The 26,631-nt window shown below is 40.5% G+C and overlaps 1 protein-coding gene across 4 annotated transcripts in view; it reads left to right on the top strand.

Annotated features, from left to right (window-relative positions):
* Window positions 1-25,376, top strand: part of tgfbrap1 (transforming growth factor, beta receptor associated protein 1) — a 96,168-nt gene extending 70,792 nt beyond the window's left edge. For 3 of the 4 annotated variants that reach the window (XM_078545589.1, XM_078545590.1, XM_078545591.1), the window contains one exon: window positions 7,800-10,102. In XM_078545589.1, the coding sequence (XP_078401715.1) occupies window positions 7,800-7,988 (189 nt within the window). In that variant the 3' untranslated portion in view covers window positions 7,989-10,102. Of the gene's footprint in view, window positions 1-7,799; window positions 10,103-25,171 lie in introns of those variants that run through there. The other variant, XM_078545592.1, reaches the window with a different exon arrangement.
* The last annotated feature ends 1,255 nt before the right edge of the window (window positions 25,377-26,631 follow it).

The raw sequence follows: 26,631 nt of genomic DNA on the forward strand, positions 1-26,631 counted from the left end.
TTCTGACTCTCACACACACACTCCTTTTGGTTTATACTGAGCTTTCCCTTGAATGTAAATTTTCCATTGCATTACTAGTTTAAAAAAAAATTACCTCTCCTAACAATAATCCTTTCATTCCACCAGCTTTATTAGTAATATAAACACATTGCTGGGTGTCTCCCAGCTAGGCGCAAGCTTTTACCCATTCTTTTGAATGGTTTATTCAACACATGCAAATATACTCTTTTTACCTTTTAATTACATTTATCAAATTAACATACCAAACTATTATATATCAAAGCACCCAGACTAGCTGGCTTTAATCCAATTAAGCCACACAATTAAGCTGCTAGACTGGGTCTGCGGCAGGTGGTGAGGGAACCAACATGAGGCAAAAACATACTTAACCTCATCCTCTCTAGCCTGCTTGCTGCAGATGCATCTATCCATGACAGTATCGGTAGGAGTGACCACCGCACAGTCGTTGTGGAGATGAAGTCCTGCCTTCACATTGAGGATACCCTCCATCGTGTTATGTGGCACTACCACCATGCTAAATGGGATAAATTTTAAACAGATCTAGCAACTCGACTGGGCATCCATGAGGCACTGTGGGCCAGCAGCAGCAGCAGAATTGTACTTGAACACAATCTGTAATCTCATGGCCTGGCATATCCCCCACTCTACCATTACCTTCAAGCCAGAGGATCAACCCTGGTTCAATGAAGAGTGCAGGAGGGCATACCAGGCGCAACATCAGGCATACCTAAAAATGAGGTGTCAACCTGGTGAAGTTATAACACAGGACTACTTGCATGCCAAACAGCATAAGCAGCAAGTGATAGACAGGACTAAGCGATCCCACAACCAACGGATCAGATTTAAGCTCTGCAGTCCTGCCACATCCAGTCGTGAATGCTGGTGGACAACTAAACAACTCACTGGAGGAGGAGGCTCCACAAATATCCCCATCCTCAATGATGAAGGAGCCCAGCACATCACTGCAAAGGTAAGGCTGAAGCATTTGCTACAATCTTCAGCCAGAAGTGCTGAGTGGATGATCCATCTCATCCTCCTCTGGAAGGATGTGGTTGTTGAAGGTCAGTCATCTCGGCTCCAGGACATCACTGCAGAAGTTCCTCAGGGTAGTGCCCTAGGCCCAACCATCTTCAGCTGCTTCATCAATGACCTTCCTTCCATCAGGTCAGAAGTGGGGATGTTCGCTGCTGATTGTGCAAGGTTCAGCACCATTGGCGACTCCCCAGATACTGAAGCAGTCCGTGTCCAAATGCAGCAAGACCTGGACAATATCCAGGCTTGGGCTGACAAGTGGCAAGTAACATTCACTCCACACAAGTGCCAGACAATGGCCATCTCCAACAAGAGAGAATCCAACCATCGCCTCTTGATGTTCAATGGCATTACCATCACTGAATCCCCCACTATGAACATCCTGGGGGTTATCATTGACCAGAAACTGAACTGAACAAGCCATATAAATACTATGGCTACAAGAGCAGGTCAGAGGCTAGGAATCGTGCGACGAGTAACTCACCTCCTGACTCCCCAAAGGTTGTACACCATCTACAAGTCAGGAGTGTGATGGAATACTCCCCACTTGCCTGGATGAGTGCAGCTCCCACAGCACTCAAGAAGCTTGACACCGTCCAGGACAAAGTAGCCCACTTGATTGGCACCACGTGCACAAACATTCACTCCCTCCACCACTGACGCACAGTAGCAGCAGTGTGTACCATCTACAAGATGCATTGCAGGAATTCACCGAGGCTCCTTCAACAGCACTTCCAAACTCATGACCACTACGATCTAGAAGGACAAGGGCAGTAGATAGATGGGAACACCACCACCTGGAAGTTCCCCTCCATGTCACTCACCATCCGGACTTGGAAATATATTGCCGTTCCTTCACTGTCGCTGAGTCTAAATCTTGGAACTCCCTCCCTAACAGCACTGTGGGTGTACCTACACCACATGGACTGCAGCGGTTCAAGAAGGCAACTCACCACCACCTTAAGGGCAACCAGGGATGAGTAATAAATGCTAGCCCAGCCAGCGAAGCCCATATCCCATGAATGAATAAAGAAAACAAAAAAAAACACAGACACACACACACAGACCCTACTACAAGTCCAATTTTAAAATAATTTCCTATAACATTATAGACATTAATCTCTTCATTACAGCTTAACCTGTGTCATAGGGAATATGTCAGAAACTGTTATTAAAGACATTATACCAGGGCACTTAGAAAAATCCAAGATAATCAGGCAGTCACCATGGTTTTGTGAGAGGGAAATCATGTTTAACCAATTTATTGGAGTTATTTGAAGAAGTAACATGTGTTGTGGATGAAGGGGAAGCACTGGGTGTACTGTATAGATTTCCAGAAGGCATTTGATAAGGTCTCACATTAAAGGTTATTGCGAAAATAAAAGCTCATGGTGTATGGGGTAACATATTGACATGGATAGAAGATTGGCTAGCTAACAGGAAACAGAGGGTAGCCATAAATGAGTCTTTTTCTGGTTGGCTGTGGTGACTAGTGGTGTGCCACAGGGGTCAGTGCAGGGGCCTCAACTTTTTACAATTTGTATAAATGATTTGGATGAAGGAACTAAAGGCCTGGCTGCTAATTTGCTGCTGACACAAAGAGAGCTAGGAAAGTAAGTTGTGAAGAGGATATACGGAGGCTACAAAGAAATATAGATCCATTAAGTGAGTGGGCAAAGATCTGGCAAATGAAGTATAATAGTGGAACATGTGAAATTGTCCATTTTGGCTGGAAGAATAAAAAAGCATATTATCTAAATGATGAGCGTTTGCAGAGCTCTGAGATGTAGCGTGATCTGGGTGTCCTGGTGCAGGAATCGCAAAAGGTTAGTATGCAGGTACAGCAAGTAACTACGAAAGCTAATAGAATGTTATCGTTTATTGCGAGGGGAATTGAATGCAAAAATAGGGAGGTTATGCTTCAGTTATACAGGGCATTGGTGAGGCCACTTCTAGAGTACTGTGTGCAGTATTGGTCTCATTTAATAAAAGATGTAAATGCATTGTGAGTAGTTCAGAGAAGGTTTACTAGACTATTACTTGGAATGGGCGGGCTGTGTAATGGGGAAAGTTTGGACAGGTTAGGCTTGTATCCGCTGGAGTTTAGAACAGTATGAGGTGACTTGATTGAACTATACAAGATCCTGAAGGGTCTTGACAAGGTGGATGTGGAGAAGATTTTTCCTCTTGTGGCAGTATCTACAACTTGGGGTGACATTTTGGCCAGATGAGAAACTTTTTCAGAGGTTCATGAGTCTTTGGCACTCTGGTGGAAGCAGAGTATTTGAACACTTTTTAAGGCAGATTCTTGATAAGCGAGGCAGTGAAAGGTTATTAGGGGTAGGTGGGAATGTGGAGTTGAGGTAACAATCAATTCAGCCATGATCTTATTGGATAGCAGAGCAGGCTCGAGGGGCTGAGTGGCCTACTCCTCCCAAGTTGTATGTTCATATGTCTTAAATGTTCACTTCTTTCACCACCAGTGCACAGTGGCAGCAGTGTGTATCATCTATAAGATGTACTGCAGCAACTCGTCAAGCCCCCTTTGACAGCACCTTCCAAACCTGTGACTTTGACCACCTAGAAGACAAAAGGGCAGGAGATACATAGGAATGCCACCAGCTGCAAGTTTTGCTTCCAAGTCACTCACCATCCTGACTTGGAACTATATGGCCATTCCTTCAGTGTTGTCAGGTCAAAATCCTGGAACTTGCACCCTAACAACACTGTGGGTGTACCTACACCACATGCACTGCAGCAATTCAAGAAGGCAGTTCAGAATGGCAATTAATGATAGGCAATAAATGCTGGCCCTGCCAGGGGCACTTACATCCCAAGAACAAATTAAAAGAAAAATCACTTGAATGCACAACTATTTGATGGAAGTGCTATCACTCAGCCAAAGTTCATAGAAATTTCCATATTTTCCTATTCCTATTCAGACCCCTAGTTCCATATTCCTGTCAATTTGCTCATTTTTTCCTCATCTCCACTTCTGATATCCAGTAAAATTTTTGCCCCCCCCCCCTCACCCTGGTTGTTTGCCCTGAGATGAGATTTCCTCTACTGGGTGAATTCAGATCAAGGGAGTACAATTTTAAAATGAGAACAAGATCATTCAGGTGTGAAATCAGGAAAGAGGTTTTCATTCATAGGGTAATAGAAGTTGTTCTCAAAAGTCTGCGGATGCTAGGTCAACTGAAATTTCCAAGGCTGAGAACGTTAGATTTTTGTTTAGTAAGGGTTTCAAAGGATCTGGATCAAAGGAGTTGATGCAGATCAACCGTGATCTGACAATGGTGGAATGAGCTCGAGAAGATGGAAGACCTACTGCTTGTTCTATTTTCCTGTCAATCTGTTCATTTGCTCCATTGCCTGCTTTTGATGCCCAGTAAATTCTTTCCCCTCTCCCATCCTGATTGTTTCCCCAGGTATGACATAGCTGATGCATAACTGGTGTAGCTATTTATCGCCAGATCTGGCTGGAACACAGCAAGTGCTGTCCTTTGTGAAACTGCTTACTACTCCAGGATTATTCTGGAAAGCAAAGATAAACTTGTGTCTTTTCTTCTCTACCAATTATCTCCTTAAACTGCTGTCCCCTGCCTCATCCCACTATCGTCTTTAACAAGTGCCAAGAGCTCTTGGACATCTTTGTCCCCAAACCTCACTGTTCCTTGCTCACCAAAGGAAACCTCCACAGCCCTCGCTTTGAACCTGTCTCTTTTGTTTTCCCCCATTACACCTCTGAGTGCAGCTTGTCCATAAAACACACCTCCTGCAGTTAACTCCATTCCCACTAAACTATTAACCACCCAATATCCCTTCCTGCCCCACCTGCTAGCTGATATTGTAAATGGTTGTCTCTTCTCGTCCTCTCCCGCCCTTTCAAAACTAGAACATTACCATCCTCTTTTTTAAAAAAAACACCCTGGACCCTTCTTGCAATCTATTACCCCATCTCAGCCACCATTTTCTGTCAAATCCTTTTGATGTGTTGCTCTCAAATCTGTGCCTATTTTAATCGTAATATCTGTCCCTACCACAGCCTTAAACGGGCCAAACAAAGTCACAAGTGATATTACCAGTGACCTGGCACTCTGAACCTCCTTGTCTTTCTTGATCTCTCTGCGTCCTTTACAAACGTATGAATTAGGAGCAGGAGTAGGCCATTTGGCCCCTCAAGCCTGCTCAGCCATTCAACAAAATCATGGCTGATCTGATTGTGGCCTCTTTCCTGCTTACTCTCTATACACTTTGACTCCCTTGTTAGTCAAGAATCTACCTATCTCTGCCTTAAAAATATTCAATGCCCCTGCCTCCATCGCTTACTGGAGGAGAGAGTTCCACAGACTCATAACCCTCACAGCAAAAAATTTCACCTCATTTTCATCTCAAATGAGTGATCCCTTATTTTTAAACTGTGTCCCCTGGTTTTAGTCTCTCCCACAAGGTGAAACAACCTCTCAGCATCCAATCTGTTTCAGTAACATCAGCTCTCATTCTTCTAAACTCCAATGGACATTGGCCCAACCTGTTCAACCTTTCCTCATAAGATAACCGCCTCATCTCAGGAATCAATCGCCCGAACCTTCTCTGAACTGCTTCTAATGCAGTTAGGTCCTTTCTTAAATAAGGAGACCAAAACTGTATACAGTACCCTAGATGTGGTCCCACCAATGCCTTGTACAACTGTTGCAAAACATTCCCTATTTTAATTGCAAGGGAAATGGAATATAAATGATAACATTCCATAAACTTGAGCTCACCCCAGACTCTGTGCCCAAACCTGCACCAATTCTCACTTATGTGACCTCTGTACACTGACCTTCATTGTGCCTCAGGCAGATGATATGTAAAAATAAAAATGTAATAAAACATGTCCCCTCATGTGACTGTCACATGAGCAGGGACATGTTATTAATGGAAAATTAAAGTTTTTATTTTGTTTTTATTTGCTTTTGTGGATGAAGTTTCCAAAAAAAATATAAAGGCCGCTTGGCATTTTCACCTGCCCGCCAACTGTTAGACTTTGTTAATTGATAACTTAATGATCTCCGACTGAACTATCATGCGACTGCGTGATAACGTCGACACGTTTGGCCGACATCACCGCGCGTCATTTCAAGCTCGAGCGGGTCAGGCACACGCCCACCTGCCGAGTGAAAATTTCTGCCCTATGTGATCAAAGAATAGGAAGGAGTGAATGAAAAAGCAAGATGACTATGGTTCTGTAGTAGAAAAATTTGGCGCATGTTTCCTCACTCAAGCTTCCATCATTCCTTATGAGACCCTGCATTTTGGTTTGTCACATCTGCAACACAGAGACTGTACTGGTCAAAATCACAAATGACATCCTTTGTGACTTCGACTGTTTCATCATTCTCTTCAACTTCTCCACCTCTGGCCATTTCATTTTCCTCCCTTATCTGTCCACTCCACTCTTATCTTTATGACTATTGCCATTTCTTGATTCAGGTTTATGCCTGTCTTGGGTACTTCAATGCCCCCAAGAACTTTTGCCTGAGTGCACAGAGCAGTACATTTATTGTTTTCTTTTTACAGCTTGCCGCAACATTGTCCAAAGCTGTACCTTGAATGTTCAGTCAGTGACCAGCTTTCGACACCCATTATCTATCCTCTGGCCATCTCGAGTTCTAGGGGAGACAAAATTGATTAAAATCTATTGAGAATACAATACTGTCTCTTTCTTCAAACTAAGCAGGTTTCATCAATCACACAGAAGCACAGTGCAGAAGAGGCCCTTTGGCCCATCGAGTCTGCACCGACAGGTGAGAAACACCTGACCTACCTACCTAATCCCATTTACCAGCACTTGGCCCATAGCCTTGAATGTTATGATGTGCCAAGTGCTCATCCAGGTACTTTTTAAAGGATGTGAGGCAACCCGCCTCCACCACCCTCCCAGGCAGTGCATTCTAGACCGTCACCACCCTCTGGGTAAAAAAGTTTTTCCTCACATCCCCCCTAAACCTCCTGTCCCTCGCCTTGAACTTATGCCCCCTTGTGACTGACCTTCAACTAAGGGGAACACCCTGTCCATGCCCCTCATAATCTTGTACACCTCGATCAGGTGGCCCCTCAGTCTTCTCTGCTCCAACGAAAACAACCCAAGTCTATCCAAGTTGAAGAACAAGTAACAGCTGCTGTAGTATAGGTGGAATAACCAACAATTCACTCTTGTCTGTCTGTTCTGGGCATCAATATGAGAGGCCTTGTCTTGGCTTTACCTCTGTATGGAGTACGCATTAGACTTTAAGAAATATCTGTCTGTGCTCCCAGGATAAAATTTCATTCGGAGCAAAGCCATAAAATGTTGTCTATTATACCGTTGCCTTTGGCTGCGCCCTAATGTTGCACAAAGTATATTTTATTCTAATTCTGTCAGCCTTAAGATAGGCAAGCTTCAATAGCAGGTACAAACCAAGCAGTGAGTGCAGCAACTGCTTGCATGAGTTAAATCGAAACTTCCATACAACTGCACCCAAAAAGTCATTTTTCAAAATCCAGGGCATGACGAACGAAGATAATGCCTGCTATATTTGTTTTGTACAGTACAATACTAGAAAATTTTTAACTGTTTCAATTTTGGCGCACACGTTGGCCTTGTACTGTATCCTATAGTTTATCAGATACTTTTCCAGTTCAAGTTTTAAGATCTTAAACTGAAATGAGCTGAAACATAGTCCCCTGTTTGTTTTTATTTTCTATTCCTCACTTTTCAGGTAAAATCAAGAGGAAACATTATTACACTTTCAGATAAAAAAGTCTGCCAAGTATGCCGGGACTTTTTCACTGAGCCAGTCTTTGTGCGATACCCAGATGGTCGTCTTGCTCACATCCAGTGTGCTACAAAACTCCACAGCCTGTCTGCCACTGATCAGAACTTTGCCAGCCCTAGAAATCAGCTATGAAATATTGGCCACAGCCAGGCAGTTGGTCAGTTTAAAAACTACCTTATCGAAGATCACAGTAAGGAAGAGGAACATGCTGCTAATCAAGAAGGAAGAAGAAAAAGAAACCAGTCTGCATCTGCTAGAGATTTCCAGCAACTTGCATTATTTGAAACTGACTGCACTGATTTACAAAGGAAATGCAGCCAAGCATTACTTGAACTTTTCAAATTCCCTAATACTAAAGGTGATGCTATTAGCTGTAATATGCAACATGCAGAAAACACACTGATCTTTGATGATCTGGCCATGTTTAACTTCACAGTATGGTGACTTAGACTTCGGTTCTGTACTACTTGACGGTTTGGGAATATTGTTCTATTTGAATGTGCAAGTATCATATTATCCCTTGAATTTTGGCCTTCCGTTGGATATGTGTGGGCTACCCCTGCTGCTCCTGAAAGAACTCCAACTTTTTGACCATTTGAACATCTGTGATAGACTTATGACTGTCTAATAATTCTGTCATAGAATAACTGATAGGGGTGAACTATAGATGTATGTGTCACACTTGGGCCAGTATGTATATAGTGGGAGGGTTGTGAGGCCATTTACAGGCTAATGGTATGATGTCTTATTTGTATCTATAACTTAGTCCTGACCAGCTGTTTTACATAATGAATTTGCAAGCATTACACTTCCCTTCTTATCCATCTTCTAATCTGATTTTCCCACCAGTGATGATGTATTACAGGCTGTTGATGAACAATGGGTGGGGGAAGAGGGTGGAGAGAACATAAAAAACCCATGAGAATAATGATTGTCTGATCTCCAATATGCTCAATATGCTCCAATATGTATATTCTGACATATGCATGTAATTTCTACAGAATTTTAAAGGGAAAGGATGGGGAGAAGCTGATTGACTCGACTTTAGTTCACATAATTCTATTCAGTTCGAAAAGATAGCATTTTGGCTACTTTGAGAATGTTAATTTATCTAAATGATCTGGAGCATTATTTCATGAAACAAAATGTTTGACTATTAAGTCTATAAAGATGAGAATAAATAACCCCTTTGACCCTGTTAATAACCATCTGTTTAATCTACAGCTATATATTTATCAGTGATGCCATTAATTTATTAGCATATTAACATAACTCAATTAACTTATAACTGGCTGAGTTTTGTTTAAGTAATCTTCCATCTTGTATTGATTATACTTCCATAGTAAGTAAACATTTAATTTATAAATCTTGTTTATAGAGAGCCTCCACCCTGGTCAGATGTATCTTTTTCAGGTGTTTCTGTATCCCCAAATGCTGAAGGCTTTATTAAGTATTGGATGAAAGATTTGATGCAGTTTAACTCCATCCCTACTACACCTTTTAAACGTTTGCAGTAATGGATAAGAGTGTTTTGAACATGTTGATTACTGATATAAAAAAAATTAGGTCAAGATTTGCACTTTCTTTAGTGTTTCCTCCATATCCTTCCAATTTTTTTTGCAACTAAATCTTCATTAATGCCTCTATCTCCAATTACATTTTGTTTGATATATATTTCAAAAATTTTAATCAATGATAACTTCCAGTTCTGTTACATCATACTTTAGAAGGTGTATTCTAAACTTAGTGAAAGATTTTCTACTAAAAAGTGCATATTTTTACAATTTGTGAATTGTACCAAATTTTAAAAGGGAAAACATAAAAACTTTTGTTTCAAATAGCAAACAACCAAGTTTAAAATTTCAGTAAGTTTTAAACAATGTAATCAAATGTGAAAAACTGAACCAAAGTGCATGTTTACTATTGAATCACAGATATGCACTTATTGTTTCTGTGGTTTTGTAGTGTATGCGCATATGCATTAGTGCTTGTAGCAGTAATGTATATGTTGGATTATGATCTAAACTTTGTTTCCTCTGTGTGCTCACATAAGCCTGGTGACATCTAAGTGGAAACATTTTAACCTTTGCAAATTGCCTAATGCGGTGAAGTAGTTTCTACTTTAATTGTTGTATTCAACTGCTCTGCTTCTATTAAACTTTGCACTGTAAATATTTGGTGACATACTTAATTGTATAAATGTACAGATGGCAATTTTAATAAATTCTTTCATTGGGAAAATAGAATTGCATGAGAATTTTAAAATTAAGGCATTAGTGAACCAGAGCTTATGTAAGTCAGTGTACACCAGCAAGTCAAGTGTGCTGTAGGTTAGGATACAGGCAACAGGGATTTGGATGAACATGGGTTTATGGACATCACCAAATTATCAAGAACAATTATCTGACCAGTGCTTAAAAATTAAATTCTACAGTATAAGATGTAGATTATGATTGTTTCAGTACATGCATTTGATCAATAATTTTTTGAGTCATTGATTCAAATATATATTGTTTGCATGTTCCAGCCTTAATAGTACAAACTATAATACCTAGCACAAAAAAAGAGGCCAATCATCTCAGTTCCAGGACATCACTGCAGAAGTTCCTCAGGGTAGTGTCCTAGGCCCAAGCATCTTCAGCTGCTTCATCACCTTCTTTCCATCATGAGGTCAGAAGCGGGGATGTTTGCTGATGACTGCACATTTGCAATTCGTCAGATACGGAAGCAGTCCATGTCCAAATGCAGCAAGACCTGGACAATATTCAGGATTGGGCTGACAAATAACATTCGCACCACACAAGTGCCAGGCAATGATCATCTCCGACAAGAGACAATCTAGCCATCACTCCTTGACATTCAATGGCTGAATTATCATTGCTGAATCCTCCACTATCAACATCCTGGGAGTTACCATTGACCAGAAACTGAACTGGACTAGCCATATAAATACTGTAGCTACAAGAGCCGGTCAGATGCTGGGAATCCTGCAAGGCATAACTTACCACCTGATTCCCCAAAGCCTGTCCACCATCTACAAGGTTCAAGTCAGGAGTGTGATGGAATACTCTCCAAAAACACTCAAGAAGCTTGATATTATCCAGGACAAAGCAGCCCACTTGACTGGCATCCCATCCACAAACATTCACTCCCTCCACCACCGATGCACAGTGGCAGCAGTGTGTAGATGCACTGCAGGAATTCACCAAGGCTCCTTAGATGGCACCTTCCAAACCCAAGACCACTACCAGCTAGAAGGACAAGGGCAGCAGACACTTGAAGTTCCCCTCCAAGTCATTCATCATTCTGACAGATCGCCATTCTTCCACTGTCGCTGGGTTAAAATCCTGGAACTCACTCCCTAACAGCACTCTGGGTGTATCTACACCACATGGACTGCAGCAGTTGAAAAAGGCAGCTCACCACCATCACCTTGAGGACAATTAGGGATGGGCAATAAATGCTGGCCTATCCAGTGATGCCCACATCCCATGAATGAATTTTTTAAAAATGAAAGGGTTAATGAAGCATATGTTTAGTTTGCAATTTCTTGCATATATGGTTTCTATATATGAACTTAAAGAAATATGAACTTTAATTGTGCCCTGTTTTCCTTTTAAAAATTGCCATAAACTTGGGAATGTGAACTTGATTTCTCTAACTTTGATCTTGCCTTCAAGTCACCACCTAGCTTTCATCTTAATTGCTGCCTGACATCAATTTTCCTTTTAAATTTGGGGGCATAAAAATTGTCGAAATATCATTTCACTCCTAATTAGTAATCCTGTTCAACCACTGTTAAACTATTATTTCTTGGTTAACCTATGAAAGGAAATTTAACTTTCATATTCAAAATTGTTGTACTGAAGTTACCGAGTGAAAACTTCCTTATCATAAAGATGATCCATTATGTTTATGTGCACCGAGCTGATTCTCTATGGGAGGTTGTCTGAATTTGACTAATTTTGAACTACTTGTTTCGTCATTGGTTTCCCTTCGTTATTGAAGATGTCTATTTCTTGCCTGCGTCGTGTCATCTGTTGTGCATTCTAATGTGGCGGTAGGGCTCGATTGCAGACATGCATGGTTTTCCACTGTGCCGACAGGGATGAATTCTGATTTTGTTGGTACTGCCCATTCTTTCCAGCTTGCCCTTAGCTGCCTGTATTCTTTGCTGTTTGAAGGAAAAACGCCACTACTTAAGATTGCTACTAGTTTAATACAGGCAATATTGCAAATGGGAAAATCCAAAGGTTTATCAATTGGATCATTCTGGAGGTAATTACCCTTGGACTGCTACAGTTGGAAAGTAACTGTTTGCTCCATCAGCACTACTTTTTCCTTATGAACAGTCCCATGATGAGATGTGGTATAAACCTGCAAAGCTGATAAGGTTGATTTGATAGACCATCCTTCTTGTTTCAAATCTTAAGACCCCTTTATACATTTAATAGGAATTTGTAGCTATAAGAGTATAGTGACAACTTTAAAATAGCTTCTGTGATTTCATTTTGCCAGAAATTTTCTTGATTCCCTGTACTGAGGAAGATATAACCGTCTATTGCTTAAATCGGCTGCACGCCTGCTCCCGTTTAACCCCCCTGATGGGGAGAAAATTCTCCCCATAGTTTAGATTAACAGTCAGACTCTGACTTGGAACTTTAAAACTGAAAGTTAGTTTTAAAAGAAAGCCCAGCTTAAAAGAAACTGCCTGGCAGTGGCAGTTATCTGTCAATCAGTTGAAAGTGGTTGCCTGAATAGATGTTAATTACTGTAGCAGGAAGTTGATTTAGCAATTGCAATTTGAATATTTTGAGAACTTGGGAAATTGGTGCAGAGAGGAAAGGAGGTGCTTTTTTTTTTAATACATTCTTTCAGCCTCCAGTAGCAGGTGAGTGTTTAAAAGCATTAAATAGGTGAACTGGTAGGTGATTGGTGAGTTTTAAGATTTTATCCCTCTAAACAGGGGCAGTAATTTAAACTGGGACTGCGGTGATGTAACTATTAATTATATTTATAGCTTAACAGGTTGAGCTACTTAATATAACCATAACTACAGTTGGGTGATTTATCTAAACTTGAAATCTAATTAGTTAGATAAAATACCATAAAGATGGCAGGACAGGTGAAGTGTTGCAGCTGTTGCATGTTGGGCCTGTGTATTCCACAACAACCACATCTACAGTAAATGTCTGCAGCTCGAGGAACCATGGCTGTGAGTTAATGAGCTGAAGCCCAAGCTTTGAACACTGCAATGCATAAAGGAGGGGGAAAGTTACCTGGACACTTTTTTTTCCAGGAGACAGCCTAAGTACTTATGATTTGGTCCGTGGTCAGGGACCAGAGTGTGACCATGACTGAGGCAGGAATGGGGACTTAGAAGGTAGAACTGGAGGAGCCTCAGTCTTTGCAATTGTTTGATAGATTCCATGTTCTTGCATCTTGTGTGGACAAAGGCAAGGACTGCAGGGAGGATGAGCAAACTGACCATGACACCATGGTGCAGGGGGCTATTCAATTGGAGGACATAAAAAGGAATGTAGTTGTAATAGAGAGCAGTATAGTTAGGGGGGTGGATATTGTTCTATGCATCCAAGAGCATGAGCCCAAAGGATGTGTTGCCTGCCCATTACCAGGGTTAAGGACATCCCCTCAGTATTCGGGAAAAACTTGGCGTGGGAGGATTCAGTTGTCATGCTCTACGTGTGTACAAATGACATAGCTAGGACTAAGAAAGAGGTTCTACTGTGGGAGTATAAGCAGCTAGGGGCTAAATTAAAAAAGCAGAACCACAAAGCTGGTAATCTCTGGATTGTTCCTTGATCCACGAACAAATTGGCATAGGGTAAATAGAGAGTTGAATTGCATGGCTTAAAGATTGGTATGGAAGAAATGGGTTTCGATTTGTGGCACCAGCACTGAGGAAAGAGGGAGCTGTACTTTTGGGATGACTTCACCTGAACCATGCTCAAACCAGCATACTGGAGAATTATCTAACTAGGGCTGTTGAGAGGATTTTAAATAGTGGGGGCAGGGTGCTCACATGAGGGGGAGATCTTGAAAGTTAAAGAGGAAGTACAAGGCAATAGTGCAGGGTCACGATGCGGGTAATGATAACTCGAGTCGGTCAAGAAGGGACAGAGCGTACAAACATAAGAGTGTACCAGTAATAAGGTCAGAGTAGGGAAAAATGGTTAAAAAAAAAAACAGAATTGAAGGCTCTTTATTTCAGTGCACACAGCATTTGTAACAAGATGGATGAATTGCTTGAACAAGTAGAAATAAATGAGTATGATATGATAGCTATTACATAGATATGGTTGCCAAGTGACCACCGTGGGGACCAGAATATTCATGGGTATTTGGCATTTCAGAAGGACAGGAAGAAAGGAAAAGGAGGTGGGGTAGCTCTTTTAATAAAGGATGAGATTGGTCAAGCAGTGAGAAATTATCTTGGTTCAGAAGAGCAAGACGTAGAATCAGTTTGGATGGAGGTAATAGCAAATGAAAGAAGTCACTGGTGGGAGTAGTTAATTGGGCCCCTAGCAGCAGCCAGGAGTAGGCCACTTGGCCCCTCGAGCCTGCTCCACAATTCAATAAGATCATGATCTTATTGATCTGAAAGAAACCTCAACCCCACATTTCTGCCTACCCGGATAACCTTTCACCCCCTCGTTAATCAAAAATCTATCCAGCTCTGCCTTAAAAATATTCAAAGACTGTGCTTCCACCATCTTTTGAGGAAGAGCGTTTCAAAGACACTCATCCCTCGGAAAAAATTTCTCCTTACCTCCGTCTTAAATGAGCAATCCCTTATTTTTAAACAGTGACCCCGAGTTCTAAATTCTCCTACAAGAAGGAGTATCCCGTCCTCATCCACCCTGTCAAGACCCCTCAGGATCCTAAAGGTTTCAATTAAGTCGCCTCTTACTCACCTAAATTCCAGGGGATATAAGCCTAACCTGTCCAGCCTTTCCTCATAAGACAGCTCGTCCATTCCTGGTATTAGTCTAGTAAACCTCAACTGCTAACGCAGTTACATCTTTCCTTAAATAAGGAGACCAGTACTGTACGCAATACTCCAGATGTGGTCTCACCAATGCCCTGTACAACTGAAATATAACCTCCCTACTTTTGTAATCAATTCCCCTCACAAATGATAACATTCTATGAGCTTTCCTAATTACCTGCTGTACCTGCATACTAACCTGTGATTCATGCACTAGGACACCCAAATCCCTCTGAATCGCAGAGCTCTGCGATCTCTCACCATTTAGATAATAAATTTCTTTTTTATTCTTCCTGCCAAAATGAACAATTTCACATTTGCCCACATTATACTCCATTTGCCAGATCTTTGCCCACGCACTTAACCTATCTATTACATGTTGTAGCCTCCTTACATCCTCTTCATAATTTATTTTCCTACCTATCTTTGTGTATTCAGCAAATTTAGTAACCATTCCTTCGGTCCCTACATCTAAGTCATTTATATAAATTGTAAGAAGTTGAGGCCTCAGCATTGGTCCTGTGGCATACCATTTGTCTCATCCTGCCAACCAGAAAAAGACCCATTTATGGCAACTCTGCTTCATGTTAGCTAGCCAATCTTCTATCCATGCCAACATGTTACCCCCCTATACCATGAGCTTTTATTTTCTGCAATAAACTTTGATGTGGCACTTTATCAAATGCCTTCTGGAAATCTAAGTACAGTACATCCACCGGTTCTCCTTTATCCACAGCACATGTGACTCCATCAAAGAACTCCAATAAATTGGTTAAACATGGTTTCCTTTTTATAAAACCATGTTGACACTGCCTGATTGCCTTGAGTTTTTCAAAGTGCCCTGCTAAAACATTTTTAATAGCTTCTAGCATTTTCCCTATGCCAGATGTTAGCCTAACTGGCCTGTAGTTTCCTGCTTTCTGTCTCCCTTTTTGAACAAAGGAGTTACGTTTGCTATTTTCCAATCTAATGGAACCTTCTCCGAACCTAGAGAATTTTGGAAAATTAAAACCAGTGTATCAACTATCTCACTAGCCACTTCTTTCAAGACCTTAGGGTGAAATCCATCCGGACCTGGGGATTTGTCAGCCCGCAGCCCCAACAATTTACTTAATACCACTTCCCTAATGATTTGTAATTTTTCCGAGTTCCTCCCTCCCTTTCATTTCCTGATTTTTAGCTATTTCCAGGATGTTACTTGTGTCCTTTTATAGTGAAGACCAAAGCAAAATACCTGTAGGACAGATAATAAATCAAGAAATAATGGGGGTTTGTAAGATAGATACTGAAATAATCATGAGATATTTTAATCCTCATTTCGATTGGACAAATTAAATTGGCAAAAGTAGCCCGGTGGATGAGTTCATAGTGTGTTTGGGATAGTTTCTTAGAACATTACATTCTGCGGCCAACCAGGGAACAGGCTATTTTAGACCTACTAATGTGTTATGAGATGGGATTAATTAATGACCTCACAGTAAATGATCCTCTAAGTAAAACGGATCATCATATGATAGAATTTCACAATTCAGTTTGAGGGTGAGAAATGTGGATCTGAAACTAATGTCTTAAAGGCAATTACAAGGGTATGAAGACAGAGTGGGCCAAAGTGAAATGGGAAAATAGGTTAAAAGGTAAGATGGTAGAGAAGCAGTGACAGACATTGAAGGAGACATTTCATAACAAAGATATATTCCATTAAAATGACTGAGAAGGCTTACCATCTATGGCTAACTAATTTAAGGATGTATAAAATTGAAAGAAAAGATACGTGCTGCAAAGATTAGTAGTAGCGCAGAAGATTGGGAAAATTTTAGAAACCAGCAAAAGATGACTAAAAGAATAATAGAGGGAGAAATTGGAGTATGAGAAAAAAACTAGCAAGAAATACACAATCAGACAATAAAGGCTTCTAAAAATATAAAGAAAAAGATTAGCCTTAGAGGGTGTGACTGGGGAATTAGTAATGGATAGAGGGTTGGTTCTATCCTCTAAAGATAGGATACAGAGAGTCAGAATAAATGAGTAATTTCAGGTTGGCAAATTGTAAGTAGTGGAATGCTGCAGGGATCAGTGCTGGGGGCTTAACTATTTACTGTCTGTAGTAATGACTTGGATGAAGGCAGAGACTGTATTCTAGTCAAATTTGCTGATAAGTAGGAAAGCAAGTTGTGAGGAGAATAGGAGGAAGAGTGCAAAGGGATATAGAAAGATTAAGTGAGTGGGCAAAAAGTTGGAAGGAGTAAAATGTGTGGAAATGTGAGGTTGTCCACTTTGGCAACGAGAATAGAAAGGTAGAATATTATTAAAATGGAGAGACACAGCATAATGCTGTGGTGCAGAGGGACTTGGGTGTCCTTGTATATGAATCTCAAAGTTTGCATGCAGGCACAGCAAGTGATTAAGGCAGCAAACAAAATGTTCCTCTCTGCAGATGCTGCCAAACCTGCTGGGTTTTTCCAGGTATTTTTATTTTTGAAATGTTCGACTTCATTGGAAGGGGAATTGAGTATTAAAGTACTGAAGTTTTGCTACAACTGTTCACTGCATTGGGTGAGACTATGGCTGGAGAACTCGATACAGTTTTGGTCTCTTACTTAAGGAGGGATATACTTTCATTGGAAGCAGTTCAGAGAAAGTTCACTAGTCTGATTCCTGGCATGAAGGGGTTGCCATATGAGGAAAGATTGAGCACGTTGAGCCTATAGTCATTGGAGTTTAGAAGAATGAGCGGTGATCTCATTGAAATATATAAGATTCTGGGGGCTTGACATGATAGATGCTGAAAGAATGTTCCCCCTCATGGAGGAATCTATAACTGGGGGGGGCACATTTTAAAAATAAAGTGTCTCCCAATTAAGGATATGAGGAATTTCTTCGAGGATTGTTGATCTTTGGAATTCTCATCCATAGAGGGCAGTGGAGACTGGGTCATTGTCTAATTCAACCTTGAATATATTCAGATTTTTGATTGGCAAGGGAGTCAAAGGTTTTGGGGTATGGATGGGAAAGTGGAGTTAAAGCTACAATCAGATCAGCCGTGATCTTATCGAACGATGGAGCAGGCTCGATGGGCTGAATGACCCCCTGCATCTATGTCTTATGATTTTATGGAATGTGTTTTTTAAGCAATCCTGAATGTTTGAATAAGTCAGGAATTTGAAGGGCCTCCCTTGTTTTATTATGGCAAAAGTTTTAATTGCAAAATGATTACCAAACCAACACTACAGATTTTTAAAAAATCAACAGGAAGAATGCTATGTGGTCCTAGGTTTTCCATTTTCTCCTCTTTGTAAAGAAAATATCATTTTTTCTAATATTACGGTGGGATACTGTGAAGCATGTGGGGACTGTGTATATTTGTGTATGTGACTAAGTTAATTAAACTGAAGACAGTCAGACTGCAAGGTTTAAATCATCAAAAGGTTAGGTGTAAAAGCAGGCATTTTGAAGTAGAGATGAACAAGCTAAGATAGGATACCAGTAGATACAGCATGAATAGGAATTTGTATTAGAAGTTAAATGAGGAATTGAATTTTTAACTGTTGAATTTCAAAGAGACATAAAGGAAGTTTTACAACTGGCAAATATCATAAATGAGTGAAGTAAAGTTAAGTTTATTTTTCCCGAAAGTAATGACCATGAAGACAACATGAAAGATTTTTATATTCTGGGAAAGGTAACTTCCAAAGAAAGTTAAGGACAGTGGGTTTAAAGATGAAAGAGAAAAATATATTTAAGGAAAGATTGAAAACTGTATGGGGTGTGTGGCCATTGAAGACTGTGCTGTGCGAGGACAAGCCTGTGAAGTAAGCAGCCTCTAGCCACCCCAGAAAAGTTTTTTTTTTAGTCCAGAAAGAAGGTTTTGTTACAAGCCTTGGATTTCCATTGTCAAGTGAGAGGGAGAGAGAAGCCTGTGAAATATCTTCCCAATAGCAAACAGTGAGTGCCTTGCAGTAATATCACTGGATTTTTTCTAGGTTAAGAATCTTTTTTTGGTGACTTCTCTGGCTGCTGAAGAGAGTTGATAAGATATTGGACCTATATCCCTACCCGCTTATGTTGACGTGTTAAGAACAATTTTCACAGTGAGAACAACAAGAGTGGAAGTTCTCATCAGTTTGATCGCAGTCTGGGGCTTGCATTAACAGTGCACCCTCTAGAAAAGTGTAGAATCACTGACAGTAACTTCAGGATTTCCACATCATTCTGCACATTTGCAGTTTCAAAACTTTTTTGTCTGTTTCAGTTAAGTAACGATGGCGAACGCTGACAGTTTTACTGTCACTACCATATCAAAATCTAGGCCAGTAAGCACTTGGTGTTAATTTACTGACTTGTTCTTTTGCTTAATCCTACCAATTAATTAAAAATGAAGAGTTTTCATCTAAGCTGGCAGTTTTGTCAATATGGTTCTTGTCAGGTAGAGAAATTGGGAATATTCAGCGGTATCTAATTCTCTACAATACATAGCAGACTTCAATGATAAGGCTGGAAGGTCCTCTGGAAGTCCTCTATCTCAGATGTGCTACTTTGCCCAGAAGGCCATTGACAGTTCATAGGAACTTGCTTGTGTAAACTGACCTTTGTATTCAGCCCAAATAGAAGGTATTAAAAACAAAATGCTGGAAGTACTCAGCAGATCTGGCAGCATCTATGGAGAGAGAAACAGTTCAGTTTAAGGACCTTTCTTAAGGGTATCAGAGAACCTGGCTGCAATTACTCATGCCTGCATTTAATACTTATATCAGATACTCTTTAAAATAATTCCTTTCTATAAATGTGGCTTATAAGAACTTATCCCACTCAAATGCCCTAAGCAGCTTTGAGGAGGTGCATGAGGGTTGTGCTATTTGATTTCGCCACCTTCCTTGTCAGCCCCCACCACACCATCCCTGAATCTGTGGAGAAGCTTGCAATCAGCCATTTGCCCCCAAAAATTCCATAACGGCAGCAGTGCAATAATGAAATAATTAGAAATTTTTAAAAATTCCACTTGATGACTTTCACTAGTTTTTCATGTTAAACTTGGAGCTCATCCTCCCACATTGACCTTAAAAGTTCCATATTTAAGTTGTGGCTTCCACAATTTGCTGAATTCTTTCAGTTTCTTGGAGTCCTTCTACACAATGGAAATGTTGCATTCTTGTAGCATTCCTGTCATGCATACTAAATTTAAAAAGGTCTAGTACCACACATGCACAAATGTTTCAGTTGAGATGAGATTGAAAACTATTTAATTGAATTTCTGCAGCAAGCTAGAAATAAACTGTGAAAGTTAAGAACGTAAACTGAAATGAGAAGACCATTCAGTCCAGCTCAAAACTGGGCATCCTTGAGGTATTGTGGGCCATCAACTGCAATAGAGTTGTACTCAACCACAATTTGTAATCTCAGAGCCAGGCAAATCCCTCATTCTGCCATTACCACTAAGCCAGAGGACCAACCTTTGGCTCAATGACTAGTGTGGAAGAGCATGCCAAGAGCAGCACTGGCCATATCTAAAAATGAGGTGTCAACCTGGTGAAGCTACAGCACAGGACTACATGCATGCTAAACAGTGGGAGCACCATGCTGTGGACAGAACTAAGCTATCCCACAGCCAAAAGATCAGGTTTTACAGTACTGCTATATCTAGTCATGAATGTTGGTGGATAACTAAACAATTAATGGGAAGTGTTGGCTCTTGTAACCACAAGTGACTCACCTCCCCAATGCCTTTCTACCATCTACAAAGAAGTCAGGAGTGTGATGAAATACTCTCCACTTGCCTGGATGAGTGCAGCTCTAATAATGCTCAAGAAACTTGACAACATCCAGGACATGAATACTTCTCATCAGTATTCACCAAAGAGAAGGACTTAGCGGTTGATTTGTCTAGGGAAGAGTGTGTAGATAGCCTGGATCATGTTGAGATCAAAAAAGAGGTGTTAAGCGTCTTGAAGAATATTAAGGTGGATAAGTCCCCTGGGCCAGATGGGATCTACCCCAGAGTAGTGAGGGAGGCAAGGGAGGAGATTGCTGGGGCCTTGACAGAAATCTTTGCATCCTCACTGGCTACGGGTGAGGTCCCAGAGGACTGGAGAATGGCCAATGTTGTTCCATTGTTTAAGAAGGGTAGCAGGGATAATCCAGGAAATTACAGGCCGGTGAGCCTTACGTCAGTGATAGGGAAATTATTGGAGAAGATTCTTTGTGACAGGATTTACTACCATTTGGAAGCAAATGGGCGTATTAGTGAAAGGCAGCATGGTTTTGTGAAGGGGAGGTCGTGTCTCACTAACTTGATCGAATTTTTCGAGGAAGTGACAAAGATGATCGACGATGGAAGGGCGTGGATGTTATATACATGGATTTCAGTAAGGCCTTTGACAAGGTCCCTCATGGCAGACTGGTACAGAAGGTAAAGTTGCACAGGATCAGAGGTGAGCTGGCAAGATGGATACAGAATTGACTTGGTCATAGAAGACAGAGGGTAGCAGTGGAAGGGTGCTTTTCTGAATGGAGAGCTGTGACTAGTGCAGTTCCGCAGGGATCAGTGCTGGGACCTTTGCTGTTTGTAGTATACGTAAATGATTTAGAGGAAAATGTAACCGGGCTAATTAGTAAGTTTGCAGACAACACTAAGGTTGGAGGAGTTGCAGATAGTGAAGAGGATTGTCAAAGGATACAAAGGGATATAGATCGGTTGGAGACTTGGACGGAGAAATGGCAAATGGAGTTTAATCTGGACAAATGCGAGGTAATGCATTTTGGAAGGTCTAATATAGGCAGGAATTATACAGTAAATGGCAGAACACTTAAGTGCATTGACGGGCAGAGGGATCTGGGTGTACAGGTCCACAGGTCACTGAAAGTGGCAACGCAGGTGGATAAGGTAGTCAGGAAGGCATATGGCATGCTTGCCTTCATTGGCAGGGGTATTGAGTATAAAAGCTGGGAAGTCATGCTGCAGCTGTATAGAACCTTGGTTAGGCCATACTTGGAATATTGTGTGCAATTCTGGTCGCCACATTACCAGAAGGATATGGAGGCGTTGGAGAGGGTGCAGAGGAGATTTACCAGGATGCTGCCTGGTCTGGTGGTTATTAGCTATGAGGAGAGGTTGGAGAAACTCGGATTGTTCTCACTAGAGCGACGGAGATTGAGGGGTGACTTGATAGAAGTTTACAAAATTATGAGTGGCATGGACAGGGTAGATAGTCAGAAGCTTTTTCCCAGGGTGGAAGAGTCAATTACTAGGGGACATAGATTTAAGGTGAGAGGAGAAAACTATAGAGGAGATGTGCGGGGCAAGTTTTTTACGCAGAGGGTAGTGAGTGTCTGGAATTCGCTGCCAGAGGAGGTGGTGGAAGCAGGTACGATAGTGGTGTTTAAGAGGCAGCTTGACAAATACATGAATAGGATGGGAATAGAGGGATACGGACCCCGGAAGTGCAAAATGTTTTAGTTGACGGGCAATATGATCGGCGCAGGCTTGGAGGGCCGAAGGGCCTGTTCCTGTGCTGTACTTTTCTTTGTTCTTTGTTCATAGCCTGTTTGATTGGCACCCCATCCACCAGTTTAAATATTTACTCCCTCCACCACCAGCACACAGTGTAGCAGTGTGTACCATCTATAAAATACACTACAGCAACTCTCCAAGGCTGCTTCAACAGTACCTCCCAAATCCAGGGCGTCTACCACCTAGAAAGACAAATGCAGCAGGTACATGGGAACATCACCATCTCCAAGTTCCCCTCCAAGTCACACACAATCCTAGCTTGGAAATACATTGCTGTTCCTTCTTCAGCTTTGGGTCAAAATCCTGGAACTCCCTCCCTAATAGCCTTCATCACGCGGATTGCAGCAGTTCGAGGAAACAGCTCACAACCACTTCATAGAATTACATATTAGAACTATGTAACAAACACTGGCTTTGCCAGTACGGCCATGTTCTGTAAAATAATTTTTAAAAGGGATAAAATAATCAACTGTCGTCTTGCTGGCTAACCTGAATACAATTTCCTTGAGACACCGAACCAGATTGTCATGGGCTCTAGAGATGCCTGTCATTTGCCACACTGTTGGCAGGCAATTTTGGCAGCTCTCAACTAAGATACTAAATGCAGCATTAATTCAAACTGTGGTGAAATTGGTGGCAAGCAGACTCATTTTCCCAGAGGCCTGCTGATGCAGAAAATCAGTCTCCACAACTCTATGCGTATTTGATTCTGGAAGTTAATTGTTTGCCAATTGAAACTTGGCATTAAACAAAGTTGCCTGGCAACAGAATGGTCAGAAAGATGATGTTGGGCACAAATCACACCTGCCATTTTTCATAATATGCTAAGTAGCCTGGTGAAACTGTCTCACTGTGACAGCCCATGTTAATAGGGCCATCTCTACTCATATTGGTTATGTTGGGGTTCTAAAACAGGTTCTGCCGTTTTACCTCTAGCATTCCACATGTACATGGGAGTACATTTTATTAGAAGCTAACAATGCACCAACTGTTGATAGATCTTTCTAGGATTGGTCCCCTATCACTGTGATTCATGCAGTCCCACTGTTGAATCATGTGACAATTATCCTATGCACTATATTCATTTTGCATCTCTCTATTAAATAGCAGAATTATGGGGACATTTTCACCTAGCTGGTTTGTTCAGACTTAAATTTAGAATGATGACAAATTTGGCAAAATAATACCAGTTTAACAAAAAGGAATAAGATTGATACTGTACAGAATTGGTAGCTGACTGAGTATTTTAATTGCAATGATGCACTGCTTGTTTAATATGAATACAGCAAGGCTTCTTATGCTGACTAACTGAATAAATAATTGTTTGGGAGTGAGTGCCACAAACATAAATTATGAACAATATGCTACAACAATATAATGTACAGAATTTTTGCACTATTACAGAATGTTGTCATGCAGGTCCAGCAAGTCTTGTATTCTTGGCATAAACATGGCTTTATAGTCCTAGTGGTAGTATTTCCTGTTGATCAGTTCATAGTTTCACAGTACTGTTGTGCCACTGAATTCTGCCTATCCCTTTATTAGTACAAATAGAACTTAAACTATAGAAATTGCAGTGTAACTAAAATCTGTATAACACTGCCTATTTTAGCATTCAAGCATTCCATTTGAAAAATAACATGGTATAAGAAACTTCAGTGTAAATTCTATTCTATTGCATAGTTTTGAATGATGAACTGCATTGAAAAATATTCCCACTAGAACAAAACTATCCTGTTATGTTTAAGTATTTTCCATGTTATTCCATTTCCAAATGTGCTTCTGTGAGAGACCAAAATGATTTCCTTCTGTTGATAAATATTTCCAAATTAAAACCAAACCAGAAACCATCAAATTACCTGCGGCTACATCTGTTCTGTCCTGATGGTTCCTTGACTACAGCATCTGCTTGTCTGCCCATGGGCTGCCATATCAATTGCCTGAGATGTCACTCTTCTCTTAGACTCCTACTTTTGTTCTCTGAGGGCATGGTTTCATTTTGTGCATTCAGGTCCAAGGGCATTCATTTCAATTCCCTGTACTGCCACTTCTCTTTCCCTGAAGCACTGCTCTCGCTCTCAGCCACCAACGCTCTGTACTTCTCAATTGGTGATGGGTTGAGTTTCTGCTCCTCAATCATTCCCAGTCTTCTGTAATGTGTAATTCAGTCAATCTGGATATGAGTTAAATGTACAGTGCTGCCTTACCAACTCACCATCAACAATAACTTGTATTTGTACACGCAAACCTCCATTATATCTTCAACAAAGCTTTTGGTCATGTTGTCCTAACATCTCTTTCTTTGACTCAGTACCAATATTTTTTTGCCTCTGAAGTTCCTCAGGACAATTTTCTACACTAAAAGTACGACCGAATGCAAGCTTTGTAGAGGGAAGACTGGCAGCCCAATTGTGCCACAGAAGTCTTCACTTTCAACAAAGCGTTCCAACAACCTCCCTCGGAACTTTTACAAGATTACTGGTAAGCCTTGCATATGTGGTTTCTTGTTAGCTGTTTCTGATTTCCCAAAGTTTTTTTATACATAGGAAGCAAACTGTTGAAGTAAAAAGTGAACACTACGAAAGAGAAAATCATAATAGCAAAAAGCACAGTTCATAGTTGAAAAAATTAAAAATAGTGTAATGTACCATTGTTGAAACACTTCAGATAGATGAATTTCCATCATGCTTGGATCACTTCAGCACAGCCAACATTCAGCCATTTGTTATTTATTAGCCCAGAATTTTCTGGAGCAGGGCATCTCACAGCATGGCCTGTTAGACTTTTTCTTTCATCCTTCAGCTCAAAAAATCTTTGCATCTCAAATTGTTGGATGTACGAGACGGAACAGCATGACAAGGTCAATAGGTGAATGGTAGGACCAACAATGTATCCCCTTATGCAATGAAGTTTAAGAATTGGGAAAGAAACAGAAGGAAATAGGATGAATTAGAGTAAAATCAGGTACAGAAAGAGAAATAAAGAGGAAATTGAAGATTGGACCAAGAGAGACAAAGAAAAGTAAGAAGAAATTGTAAAATTTGTAAGTTTCTATGAACAATTTATTACCTGTAGAATGAAACTCCGCAGTTTCACTTGTTCCCTTTCTGAGCTGGAGAGGTTGAGTGGCACTGCATGAACATAAATTTTATCATTAAAAGGGTACTTAATTCTGTTTCATACTAGCCCTAACATACTGCGGCAAGTTTAATTGGTAATTAATGTGCAAATGCAGAAAATTTCTTGAAACACACGGGCACGTTCACAGTGAGCTGCTGTTTTCAAAAAGTTGACAGCTGGGCAGTTCAAATTATCCAGCAACTTATTGCATTTTGCAACTCATGGGGGTATCTCTCACTACACTTCTCGCTGATTTAGATACTAATAATGGCGGGCAGAATTAAAGTCGTAATTATTTTTTAAGTAAATTTTGGTCCAACTGTATTGTTAGAATGATGTGGCCGCAAAAGTATGTGTATATAGAATGCTGTTTTCACTCCATCTTAACCTACACACTATTAGAACATTCCTGATTCTTGTGTTTGTAAGGGACCTGATTAAAAACAAATGGGCCTAACATCTGCTCCTGGAAGCATTCTCTGAATGTTACTCGATAAACTTAAAATAATGATTCACATTTATAATTAAAGGAAAATACGGACTGTATGAAATAGGTTAAGATACTGGAAGATCCACTTGGTAATTCTTTTAGACAATTGGTTTTCTGTTTGCCACCTAAGTTTTTAATTTGCCAAAATGAAAATCTATAAAGAGCCAGCAATCTTCCCTGCCAGATTACTGCCCAGATGGTGAAGACAAAAACATACCACCTTGTTTATTAAATGTAACCACAGAAATATTGCAGAATGGAAGGAGAGGGAATAGTATACGCTGCCTAAATCTTCAGAGATTGAAACCTCTAGTGGGTCCAAAAGCACAGCATTGTAAATTGTTTACACATAAAATGGTCTAGCATTGCTAATATACCATAATTCAGTTCATAAAACATGTTTAATAGCAATTGCACTATTTAATCAAATGTTATAATGTAAAAAAATTGCCCTTAAATCACTATTAACATTTTAAGCATTTAGCAGCTACACAGTTTTTACATAATACCTTTACCGTTTCACTGTTTTTTCTCATTCTCGATGTGAATAAAACAATCCAACAGCTTTCTGGTCAGTCTTACTGCTGCTAGAATTTTACTTCCAGATTGTTTTTTTAACTGAATTCAAGTTCTCAAACTGCTATATGTGATT

The sequence above is a fragment of the Cetorhinus maximus genome, chromosome 7 (assembly GCF_964194155.1).
Source record: "Cetorhinus maximus chromosome 7, sCetMax3.hap1.1, whole genome shotgun sequence".
NCBI lineage: Eukaryota > Metazoa > Chordata > Chondrichthyes > Lamniformes > Cetorhinidae > Cetorhinus > Cetorhinus maximus.